We start from the raw sequence: 12,446 nt of genomic DNA on the forward strand, positions 1-12,446 counted from the left end.
TATCCAGGATTTTTGTTCAGGGAGGGGGTATCTTTTTTGGGAGGGTGTTTACAAAGAAAAATTAAAACCCATCAAAAGCTTTTTCTATGCATTATTGTTACGTTTTTACGAGTGACTTTTGACTTTATTTACCATAAAAAAACAAAAATATAAACAATTACAAATACAAATCACTATGCCAGGGAAAAAATTTTATTTTTGTTAGCGCATAGCGAATATCAACATAAAGATTCCTAGAAACATCCTAAACTAATAAATTAATCTCAAAAGAAAAAGAAAAAATAACCTTTTCCAACACGCCTCCAAGGCTACAACAACCATCATAACACAACTCCAGTCACCCCAGTCGAACATTTTTTTTTGGGGGGAGGGGGTGCTCCCCTGAATATGTCCTTGCGTTCCTTACATCTTCAATAGAGAATCCATATATTTTTGCACTTTTTCAAACTTGTACACCCCTCCCAAAATAAATTCCAGTGTACTGTTCAGTGTGAGTCCCACATTGCAGAAATTTGCGAATCCTAGACAAGGGTGTGTATCCCCCACGGATAGACTTTGGATCGAAAACACACTTCGATGGTGTTTTTGACCACCTATCAGGAAAAATCCTCTGACCTATCTGTAAGGGTCAGAGCTGTCTGGGCCTATCTTTACGCTCTTGCAGCCTTGATTCTCCCACAGGACCCCCTCTTAAAAAATCCACTCTATATAGGTACTTAGGGATGATTTCCGAAAGAATTTGTGTAACCATCCCCCTCCCTCCCCCAGAAAAAAACCAACATATGTTTCTGCTGTAATATCATTCACTTTGACTAAAAAGCTGTTCACAAGTTTGTGAAGACCAGTAAATTACTGTCGGAACCATTTGCTTTGAGAATGTAACTGAATGTAAAGTGAGACTTAAAATTCCAAATTCGACTGAAATATGGTAAAACTGTAATTATGTTGAATGCCACAAAAACAATAATCTTGACTTAAAGTGAGAGTTAAAATGAAATTTGGAAGCCAAAAAAAAACAATAATCAACAAAAACTAAATCTTAAACTATTGTTATCTACAACTACTACTACTACTAATAGCTCACTGCAGCACCAAGCCACCTGAGGCCAAGACAGCTACGCACGCTCCTCCTTCATCCCAATCTGTTCAAGGTTACTGCAAAGTCAACAAGATTATTGTTTTTGTTTCATTTTATTTTTTTAATATAAAACATTTAATATATGGTGGCCAATGCTCTGTATTTAGATAATGGGAATCGGGTTCAAGTCCTGCCAATCCTGATTCAAATTCTGACTTAAAGTAAGACTTCATGTAAAGTGAGACTTAAAATTCCAAATTCAACTGAAATATGGTAAAACTGTAATTCTATTGAATGCCACAAAACAATAACCTTGTTTATTTGAAAACTAAGCTTCATTTTCTCTGTTTTATTGTCGAGAAGTCCAGAGTGTATTCATAGTTAATATGCAGTATATGCAGTCAATTATCTGTTGACATTTGTAACTACTGATTTTTTGCAAGCGATCTTAAATTCATTTATTTCTCATAATGATTAAATATTACTAAATAAGGACTCAATGATATACAAAAGAATTTTCAAGCTATGGTTCCCATTTATCCAAAATTCCTTATGAATGATGGGTGAAATCCTTTTATTTAAGGGCGTTTTGATCGAAACGACAGAATTTGCCTGTCCAAAATTGGGGTATAGTGTCTTTAGTAAAAGTGAAAGACATTAGACGACTAAGCAATTTAATTAGCAATACTTAACATAATTTGTAAAAGTTCGTAATTTTTGGCCAATCACTAATCCGCAATCAAACAGTTCGTGGTAACGAACAGTTTCGTGGTAACCCGGCTCAATAGTAAACGAAACTCTAAAAAACGGAATTTTGATAGCAATAGATACATCAAAAGAATCAGCTTTTAATGTTGATTTCAAATATATAAGTTTCATCAAGTTTAGTCCAACCCATCAAAAGTTACTTGCCTGAGAAAATTCTGCCTGATTTTCGAAAAAAGGAGGAAACAGCCCCTAAAAGCCATAGAACATGAATGAAAATCACATCATCAGATTCATTGTATCAGAAAACCCTACTTTAGAAGTTTCAAGCTCTTATCCGCAAAAATTTGGAATTTTTTATTTTTTGCCAAAGGAAAGATCACGGATGCGTGTTTATTTGTTTTTTTTTCTAGGGGTGATCGTATCGACCCAATAGTCCTAGAATATCGTGGGAGGGCTCATTCAAACGGAAATTAAAAATTCTAGTTCCCTTTTTAAGTGACCAAAAAATGGAGGGCAACTAGGCCCCCTCCCATGCTCATTTTTTTCTCAAAGTCACACGAACAAAATTTTGAGATAGCCATCTTGTTCAGCATGATCGAAAATGTTATAACTATGTCTGTTAAGATAACTTAATACCCAAAAGTCCCCGGGGAGAGAGCTGAAAGTTATGAACTTTATCCAATGTTTACATATAGTATTGGTTATTGGGAAGTATAGGCACATGGGCGCCCATATGGGGTGGGGAGGGGAGGCCAGGGGGAATCATCCCCCCCTGACTGAATGATGCTGCCTTATTTTTATATTTTGGTTCTGAGATTTCTATTATATAGCATTAAAAGTACCAATTAGACGAGGTTTGCCCCCCCCCCCCCCCTGGAATTCAGCTTATTGGCGCCCATGGACGTATACAGACATTTTCAGGGGGGATTGTTTCTGGTAGTGGGGGTGTGTGGGTTATGTGGGAGGATCTTTTCATGGAGGAAGTTTTCATGGGGAAAGGGACATTTCTATGAAGGGGGGACCGGATTTCCCAGCATTAAATAAAAAACGATCAGAAATTTAAAAAAAATAAAGTTTTTCAACTGAAAGTAAGGAGCAACATCAAAACTTAAAACGAACAGAAATTATTACGTATATGATTGGGTTCGCCCCCTAGTCAATACCTCGCTCTTTAAGCCAAAGATTTTTTTTAGGTCTTTCATAAGAGTTATTTATTCTGATTAACGGTCTTTGTGATTTAGGGGTCATTTTAAAGAATTGGAACAAAATTCGAACTTTTGCGTAAAGAGCGAGGTATTGACTAGGGGGCGAACCCACTAATATACGTATTAAAAATATATGAATATAGAAGTTCCTTATGTAAGCTTATTCGTAAGTTACGTATATTTATTACTAACAAAAACGTTCGTAAATAAAATTAAACAACTTTCGAGAAAGCCATTTAACCAAAAAGAAGTAAAATTAATATGCAAATTTTGTTTTAATTATTGATCTACGGTGAGCCAAGTTTGACTCTTTCTCACAACTCTGTTTTTTTATACAATAAAAAACTTCAGCGTAAAAGCGAGGCGTTGAGGAGGGGACAGCCCCTTTCATATACGGAATAATTTCTGTTCGTTTTAATGCCTGAAGGTAAAACAAGTATTTCTTATAATAGATACTATATATAGTCGTAGATTGCAAATATACCCTGTTTTGTCCCAGCTGAGCAGGCGATCCAGTTGAAATTTTCAGTAAAACTGATTAATATTTTTTCCCCAGTCCCTCAAAAGAGTATACGCTGAGTTTTATTTTCTTTCGTCTATGCGCGTCGTTCGACATCCTCTTTGATATATTTATAAATATGAGAATACATCTACAAAATTTCCTACCAGTTATTATTTCATCAGAAGTGGGGATTATGAATAAACTCGTGTCTTAGGAATTTAGTGGTTTAGCAGGTCACAACAAATAATTTAAAAAAACATACCATATCAGCTGTTTCTTTTTTAAATTAATGCAAAAGATACCATTTAAAAAAAGGTTTATTGTAACTTCAAGACCTGGTCCAAATCTTATTTTTACAGACAGTGAGCAGAATTATACTTTGGAGGGGTTCAAGTTAGCTCAAGGGATGAGGTCTAAGTAGGAACTCTGCCACAGAGAGAGGAACTGAACAAATATTTTATATCGCTCAAATTTGATCGTAGAGAATTAGTATATTAATAATTGTTAATTTGTTAATAATTGACAGTTTTGTTAATTACAAAAGGCACTAGTTATAGCAATCAATGCTGTATCAAGGTGGAAGTTTAGGGGTTTTTACCCCCTCCCCCTACCGAAAAGTTTGTCCGACGTGTAGAACCGTAACAAAAATGCATATAAACAAATTTTTAGTGAGTTTTAAAAAGTGCTTTAAAGCCCCCGAAAAAAATTCTGGATACGGCCCTGATAACAATTGCCTTCAAAATTTACCATTAAACAGCTCTATACCATGTTTTAGTGCGCCACTAGCAGTGGGTGAAAAGAAAACGCGAAAAAATTCCTGAGTTTTTTTCCTGAAAACGGAAAATTAACATGATGAAAGTTTTTTTTTTCGTTTTAAACAAGTTAAAATCTATCAGAAAGTGTATGAAAATCCAACGCAGTTTTTTACTCGCAGACCTGTGTAATATGAATGAGAAAGAGAGTGGAACGGGCTTATGCGCGAATATGACAAACTAGCGTAAGGTGACATAAAAATTGAGATATACAGAAGAAATGTTGTTGTTTGTAAGCTATTTTAGACAATAACCCTAAGAGAAACAGACAGGGGCGAATGGGGGGGACAAGAGGGGTCCATATCAGGATATTTAAAGGGCATGGGATGTATAATATTTGTTTCTCCATATTATTGGGGGGGGGTAGCACCCCTGGAAACAGACGGACTACAAACAAAAACATCCTTTTTTTCTCTTTTTTTACTTGCTAAAATTTTTCACACGGACGGTATCCAGGATTTTTGTTTGGGTGGGGGTTGTTTTTTCGGAGTTGGGGGTACAAAAAAAACACATCGAAAATTTTATATGCATTTTGTTACGTTTTTACGAGTCAGATAAGCATTTCCGGAGGGGGGTGGGGTGTCAACCCCCTAACCTCTCCCCCTTCCTCTGGGGATCAACCACCCTAGTCCCCACCCCTACCCCCCGCCTTCCCCTGGACACGGCCTTGCATGAGAACCCTTCAGGTAATATTTACTATTTTGTTCTTTTTAACTGCCTTAAAATTTCACTCAGGGAAAATGAAACCAAGTTAGTTTGAAAACGTGCTATTATATCTCTTTTATTCTAACTTACCGTTCGGAAAAAAACACCATTGGCTTATGAAATACGTCCCAGACGTAAACAGCACACTTCTTACAATAGATTACCGAAAAATAATCTCCCTTTTCCTCCTTGAATGCAAAACTTAAGGTTTTCCTTTATAGCAAACTTTTTAAAAGTTTGTAGGCATTCCTGAATTTCGCTTGCTTATTTGATGCAAAATAGCAGAATTTGGCATTAATGGTTATAGTGATCACTTACCCATAGGCTGCAAAAGCTGGGTCATATGCATAATAGCTTGGTTGTAAGCTAGTTGTTCCTGTCCAGGCAGCTGCCATATCACCAGCTGTATTAGAATCTTTCAGACCATATGGATTTGTCTGAAAAAGTTAGTTTAATTGAGAATTTTTTAGCAAAATTGAGGAAAAAACAATTTATCAACATAGTATTTTAGCTAATTCTTGTGAAATATTAGATTGGAAGGGAAAGAAAAACAGTAATAAAAATGTCTCATAAGCTCAAAGGCAATATAACGCATTACATTTATAAAAAAAAGTATGGTGCTTTCACACTACGCCTTAGAATATTTCGCACTGGCTTAAGACTTTACGTCATGTTATGCGATCTTGCGGAGCGAATTTTGTCTGTAAGACAGGCAGTACCAAGCAGACTTGGGCTCTATATACAGTTTAGCGTTACATAAGCTTATATTGCGTTATCGAAAAGTCGATACAAGATTACTCCCCCCCCCCCATAGTTTGAAAAACACCGTTTTTGGTATTTTCATTGAAACGTGGCTGTTTTGGATCTTCACTTGAAAAATTGCCCCCCCCCTAAATTTCTAAAAACAGAGCGTTTTCTCCCCCCCCCCCCTCTAATTTACAGGAATTTACGCCAGTGGCCGTGTGCAGCGGCGCCAATTCAGGAAAATGTAGGCGAGGGGACGAAAAGCATTTTCAAAATCTAAGGGGGCCAAACAAACTAGGGGCAATGCTCGCTTTGTCTATCAACCCAAATTGACGCCCCTGCTGTGTGGAAGCCACCAAAAGAGAACATTTGTATGGTTGAATTATCCACAAAAGCCCAGCAGAAACAAGGTAAATATTAGTTTTACGGATAACAGTGGAAGCAGGTAGGTATACATGAAATAGTTATGGGGCACGGCTTCCGAAGAAATGGGAACGTCATAGGAGTGGATAGATGGGGAGGCTCTGTACAGATTTTGTCTTGTCAGACGGGCCATATTGTTTAGTCTTTCATATGTGCATCAACTGGGGGCACCTGCCCGCCTAAATGTTTTGTCCCCTGCTCGATTTTGAAAAATAGATCTTTGGGCATTTTTGTTGAAAAATACCTTTTTAGTACATTTTCATTGAAAAAAGCAACTATAAATGAACTAAATTGGCTTATTTAAATTTGGTAAGAATGCACACATCCCTTTAAATTTTCGTGCACTGACCCCCTTGGTCTCTCATACTTCGTGCATAGAATGGCTTTGACAGCTACTACGTCTTTTCTTCTCTTCAAAACAAAGAATCGGCTGTAATAGTCATTTAATAAAAGATTTCGGATTCAGCAATCTCACATCTAAAGATAGTTTTTGGCCTTCAATAGCTTACCAGTTTTTAGCAATACGGCGAAACGATTTGGGTTTTCCTTGCCCCTGCTTCTTTTAGCCCTTCTAGTCACAAGTGGAAAGCAAGATACTAAAGCACATCTATTGTCAAGGCCATACCAGGATTTTTTTCGGGGGGAGGGGGGGGGTAAACAAAAAACTAAAAAAACGCATAACATTTTTTATATCCATTTTTGTTACGAGTCAGACAAACATTTCGGGGGGGTGGGGTGGGGTCAAACCCCCCTAACCCCACCCCCCGGGGTACGGCCTTGTATATTGTTAATGTATGTTGTTGGCCTATCTATTGTTAGTATGTGTTGAGTCAAATTCCATAAAAACATACATTCATGAACATTTTCTAAGGCTTAATAGATATAAACATCAATCTTAAGGTATGTTGATCCCCCTTAATTTGGTTTAGTATCGCTTCGCTGATTAAGAAGATCCCCTTTTGAACATAGCTTGATCATTCAATGATAATACCACAACAAACGCTTCATGGAGTTTTTGTCAACATAAGAGACAAATAGTACCGATCCTGTCACCAAACCCGGCGCCCTGATGACTCAACGTGATAACAACCCGAGTCGGTGCATAATCAACTTGAAACCTATACACTAATGATAGGCCCAATATAAACCTTAACAGTCCAGTGACTTAATGTAGTAAATGGTTTGTAAACCATGAAAAAGAGCAAATCGAATTGAGGTACAAAAGATGTTGGGTAGTAAATTGGGGATTAGTCGGGTAGGGGTCGTTTACGATATACTTCCGTCTGATTAAAACCAAGCTAAATAGACAGTAGGAGACAGTAACTAAGTATAGACTTACCCCTGAGAGCCTTTAAGGGGTGGCCCTAATACCATAAATACTAAGTGATTATTTGATCAAGATACCTTTAAAGCACCGAAATTATAAGGAAGTTTGATAGCAGTTTTGTAGTGTTATACTGGCAGATAGACAATTAGACATTAACAAAAATAACGGTTATTTGAAGCTTTTGGTCATTTGAAGAATTTGAAAGGTTATTTGAATAAATTAGCTGGTAATGAGGAAGAGACTGAATACACCGAATATTTTACTATTGATTAACTTAATCCAGATCTTCGGATTGGGAATTACTTTACAACTTGTCAAAGGTCTAAGCCCAAGGCTTAAGGTAGAAGCGGCTGTTCGTTTCAAAAACATAACAGAATAGCATGCTCATATAAGAGCATAGAATTAGTTTGATCAAAATCAGTGCAAGTGAACGAGATATAATAACAAACTATATTAGGAAAATATTTACATTTAAAGGCTTTTTAATGAAAAAATGAAAAGCTTACAAAACCCAAAGGGTTATCAATGTCTGTTTAGCTGTTGAGTCTTCAATACTCCAATGGCTACTAATACTACTAGCAACTCATCGCAGCACCAAGCCACCGGGGGTCAACACAGCTACGCACGCACCTCCTCCGTCCCAATCTATTCAAAACCTCTCTCTTTAAACCCTCCAAGGAAGTTTTTATTTCCCTTGAATCTTTCCTTATGACTTCCTCCTATCCCAACCAGGGGGGACCTACTTTTCGTTTAACCCTAGACGGTTAGCCGAAAAGGACAATTTTCGGTAATCTGTCATCATTCATCGGCAAAACGTGTTCTAGCCACCTCAACCTTTCTCTCATTCTAGCACTCGAAAGTGGGATTGAACCACACTTTTCGTACAGCCTACTGTTTGAGTCGGTTATTGGAAACACATCCAAGAATTATGCTTAGGTTACACCTCAGAAGACCCGTTTCATAGCTACAAAAACAAGTGAAGGAATATACAACGCATTGGATTAGTATAACTTGGGCTATATATTTGTACAATAGGGGGGAACTGGGGGTTGGTTACGTTAGGTTGGGTTCCAATAGTTTTGCTTCTAAAGTATCATTTTATCATCATGTTTTGTTATATTTCATTAGGATTAACCTAACTTCACTTCTATGGTGTGTTTCCAATAACCGACAAATACCCTGTTTGAAATACGGTTAGTTAGCCGGGTACCCAAAACAATCTGCAGACAATTTCTCTGTAAAACATCTAGCAAATCTTCTTCCGTTTTTCGGAGCGCCCATGCTTCAGAACCTTTCATTACTGTGATCACATTTGGTCACTGTCATCACTGCAGCTTCCAATATTCTAATCTTGGTTCTAAACTCATCTTCCTGTTGTGATCACATTTGGTCACTGTCATCACTGCAGCTTCCAATATTCTAATCTTGGTTCTAAACTCATCTTCCTGTTGTGATCACATTTGGTCACTGTCATCACTGCAGCTTCCAATATTCTAATCTTGGTTCTAAACTCATCTTCCTGTTGTGATCACATTTGGTCACTGTCATCACTGCAGCTTCCAATATTCTAATCTTGGTTCTAAACTCATCTTCCTGTTGTGATCACATTTGGTCACTGTCATCACTGCAGCTTCCAATATTCTAATCTTGGTTCGCAAACTCATCTTCCTGTTCTTCCAACTTTTTTCAAATATGAAACAAAACCCTATTCTACTTTTAACAACTTTACTGGTCTCACCGTCTTTATTAATAATACCACCAAGGTAAGTGAAGCTGTCCACTTGATCGATCTATTCATTACCCAAAGTCACCTTTCCATCTTCACTTATTTTTAGCCTTAGCGAAATAATCTTCATAACATTAATTTTCATACCCTTCAGTAAAATAAACTAAGGTAATGCAAAAGTCGCTACGCGTCGTTTTCGCCGGTACTATCTTAGTCTTCTGCTGCATAAAACCAAAAGTTTCGGGGTCGCGTCCGACGATTTTTGTTCGTGGGACGGGGGGGGGGGTTAAGATTTTTTATCTGAATTTAAAAACCAATTTACGAGACATATTATTCAGAGAAATATTTTTTAGTTTTTTGGGTGAAATAGTCATTTTTTGCATTTTTACGACCAATTTATCGGAGAAATATTTGGGGACATGGGCCGAGACCGGCAGATACGGCCAATACAGAAGTACTAAGCTTTACTTAGCATCTATTATGGAAGATTATCAGAGCAAAACAATGTGTTTTGGCTACCTTCAGCAGCTAGTGCGTTACTTACAGCCTTACCATAGAGAAATCACTATTACTCTACTCTTGATCCATTTTTCAAAAAAAAAGCACAAACATTCAAAATTTAAGAGGTTGTAATCTAGAAATTTTCGTAGGGAAGCGGCTTTTGGGCTCATGCTCCCCTTAAATATTGTGGTTCTTGCAATTGTTTGATAATTTTTATATTTTTCCCTTTTATGGGGTGGGGGGATTGGAAGGTACGTCCATGGGAGGGGGCATGGGGTTTTCCCCCTAAAATCCTTAATTTTCTTGAATTTCTGGAGAATTCTTATTCAAACTATCATTTTTTTTTGCTATGACCCCTCCCAAAAATTTTTTAGTGTTGCCCCCTCCCTCCAAAAAGATATTGTGTATATGCCAGGGAAGGGGTTAAATTTGTATCTTCCCTGAAATACCAAAATTTCTTGTCGGTCGAAGCAAGTTGCTGCAGACGTGTCTGTTTCTATGTGACTGTTTCTAAAACGACAAGCATTGTGCTTAGCGCTATTTGTATAAATAAATAAATTTATCAAGATTCAAACTTGTGAAAATCAAACACAGAAAGCGACTAATTTTCAGATTGATTATCAAAATTCTTAGAAGATTGACGCATTTATGCGAGTAAAAGAAATGGACAAAAACATGTAATTTGTTCTAGATGACCTTTCATTTATTTATATTTAAAAGAAATTCCAGTGTTACAAAATTGAACTTTTAACTATATTGGACAAAACTGACACGAAAAATGCATTAATACGCTTCTAGTTGTGACAAGGCGGTGTAACAAAGCGATAGAAACACAAAACTTATTATAACTACAACATTAGAGATAAGTTACCGTACATAATTTGACAGCGTTCGGTTGACGATCAAAAGCACGAAAATAAATTCGAAATTAGGAGTAAACATGATAAAGAAATTGTGTAAACAACTTTTTTCCACTAAGGATAAACATAACATGTTTTCCACTGGAGGTTGCAAGTTCCATATCGTTTGATTTTCCAAAAACAATCAGTAGAAACAATTCTGGAAGTTTTTTTTCGTGATGTGATAATTAAAAAAAAGTCGGGAAACTGAACAGCAAGATATATCGTGACTAGGGATGGACATAGAAATGGGTTTCTCATTCGCCCTAAAAGTTCTGGTATTTTAAGTATTCCCCCTTTTTCTATGAACTGGGTTTTGTGTCATAATGTTTGTTGCATTTTCCCTGAATTTGAACCCCTCCCCAAAAAGGATTCTTGATTTGAGAGCACTGGTGCTCAAACTAAAGGACATAACAGACATGTTTCCTAAAAATGACTTGCTGCCCTCTTAACAGGAATTTTGTTACCATTCGGTGTTTGTTTGCAGGCCGGATTTTGGATGTAGTAATTTAAATAGCGGACCGTTTCTTAAAATACATTTAATGAAAGAGCAGAGAAGCTGAGAAAAAAGTTTTTCTTTTAAAGAAAATGTGTAGAAGGAAGAACTTTTTAAGAATCTATAGGCCTATATGGCGAAAATAAAATTTCATATTAAAACTATAATTTCTAATTATGTCAGTTAGTAAAAAGGACAACACGCATTTTAGAAAACAAACTTCTTAACATCTCAAATCTGTATAAGATAAGATTGCCACCTGACAGAAATTGTGTGCGGTTTTAACTTCAGAAATATCGGAATACGATGCAATTTTTTTTAAATATAGGCCGTTTTATGTTTAGAATATAAGGGTAAGTATCAGACATGAACTTTTATTTAATGAATTAAACTGATTGTTAGGACTTGCCTTTTTGAGGGAAATGTAAATCTGATTTTTCATAAAGTGGAACATAGCACCTTTTGCATTATCACGGCTGATCTTTTCTCCACCCTCTCCAAATTTAACTTTTCATAAATTCATATACTTAACTATATTATACACTGAATGCTTTCAAGGATTAACTCCTGTGCACGGGTTAGCCTATCATAATTTATCTTTTCATGTCTCACGGTCGGATTTGGACGCCAGCCTGTCCCCCCTCCCAGTAAGAAAAGCATACAAAATAAATGCCCTTTATACAGTGTCGTATCCAGGATTTTTTACAATTTTTTTAAACGGATCAACAATTCGTTTATATCCATTTTTGTTACGTTTTATTGAGCCGGACAAACATTTTGGGGGAGGGGTCAAACCCCCTTATCCCCCCTCCTGGATACGACCTTACCTTTATCACTTTTTTTTTAAGAATTCTTATTCCTGAATTCTTTATATTAGTCCAAGATAAAAGCAGTATGACTTTCATATTTATTTACATTTTAATAAATTTTTAAAACGTTAATGTTCATAAACTTTTCCTTTTCTCTTTTTTAACTGTGCTACCGCTTTCCCTTCCTAAGTTCCGCAATAATCTTTAAGACATTAATCTTTCAATAATTCTAACACCCTTCCGAGTTGTTGTCATGATTAATGGACATTACCGACGGCACCAATGCATTATTTAGAGAGTTCGCTATTATTAACACTCTCCCTCGCAATCGGTTAAGTTGCGTGTCTTTCAGAAAGTGGTTTTGGAAAGCCATGGAGAAGTGAGCATAAATGACTTATATAAATTTGAAAGGTCTTTTATTAGCTGATCAAATGTATGAATAGGTAATTAGGGAAATTGCACGAATACGATGACCAGATGTAGCTTAAATACTGCTGATAGATTTTTAAAG

At 36.5% G+C, this 12,446-nt stretch overlaps 1 protein-coding gene across 1 annotated transcript in view; it reads right to left on the minus strand.

Annotated features, from left to right (window-relative positions):
* Window positions 1-12,446, minus strand: part of LOC148945063 (homeobox protein araucan-like) — a 39,857-nt gene that overhangs the window by 9,728 nt on the left and 17,683 nt on the right. The window contains exon 3 of the mRNA XM_089098846.1: window positions 5,329-5,447. Within this exon, the coding sequence (XP_088954972.1) occupies window positions 5,329-5,447 (119 nt within the window). The remainder of the gene's footprint in view (window positions 1-5,328; window positions 5,448-12,446) is intronic.

This window comes from Artemia sp. Qi Xiang Cuo, chromosome 13 (assembly GCF_049724085.1).
Source record: "Artemia sp. Qi Xiang Cuo chromosome 13, ASM4972408v1, whole genome shotgun sequence".
Classification (NCBI taxonomy): Eukaryota; Metazoa; Arthropoda; class Branchiopoda; order Anostraca; family Artemiidae; genus Artemia; species Artemia sp. Qi Xiang Cuo.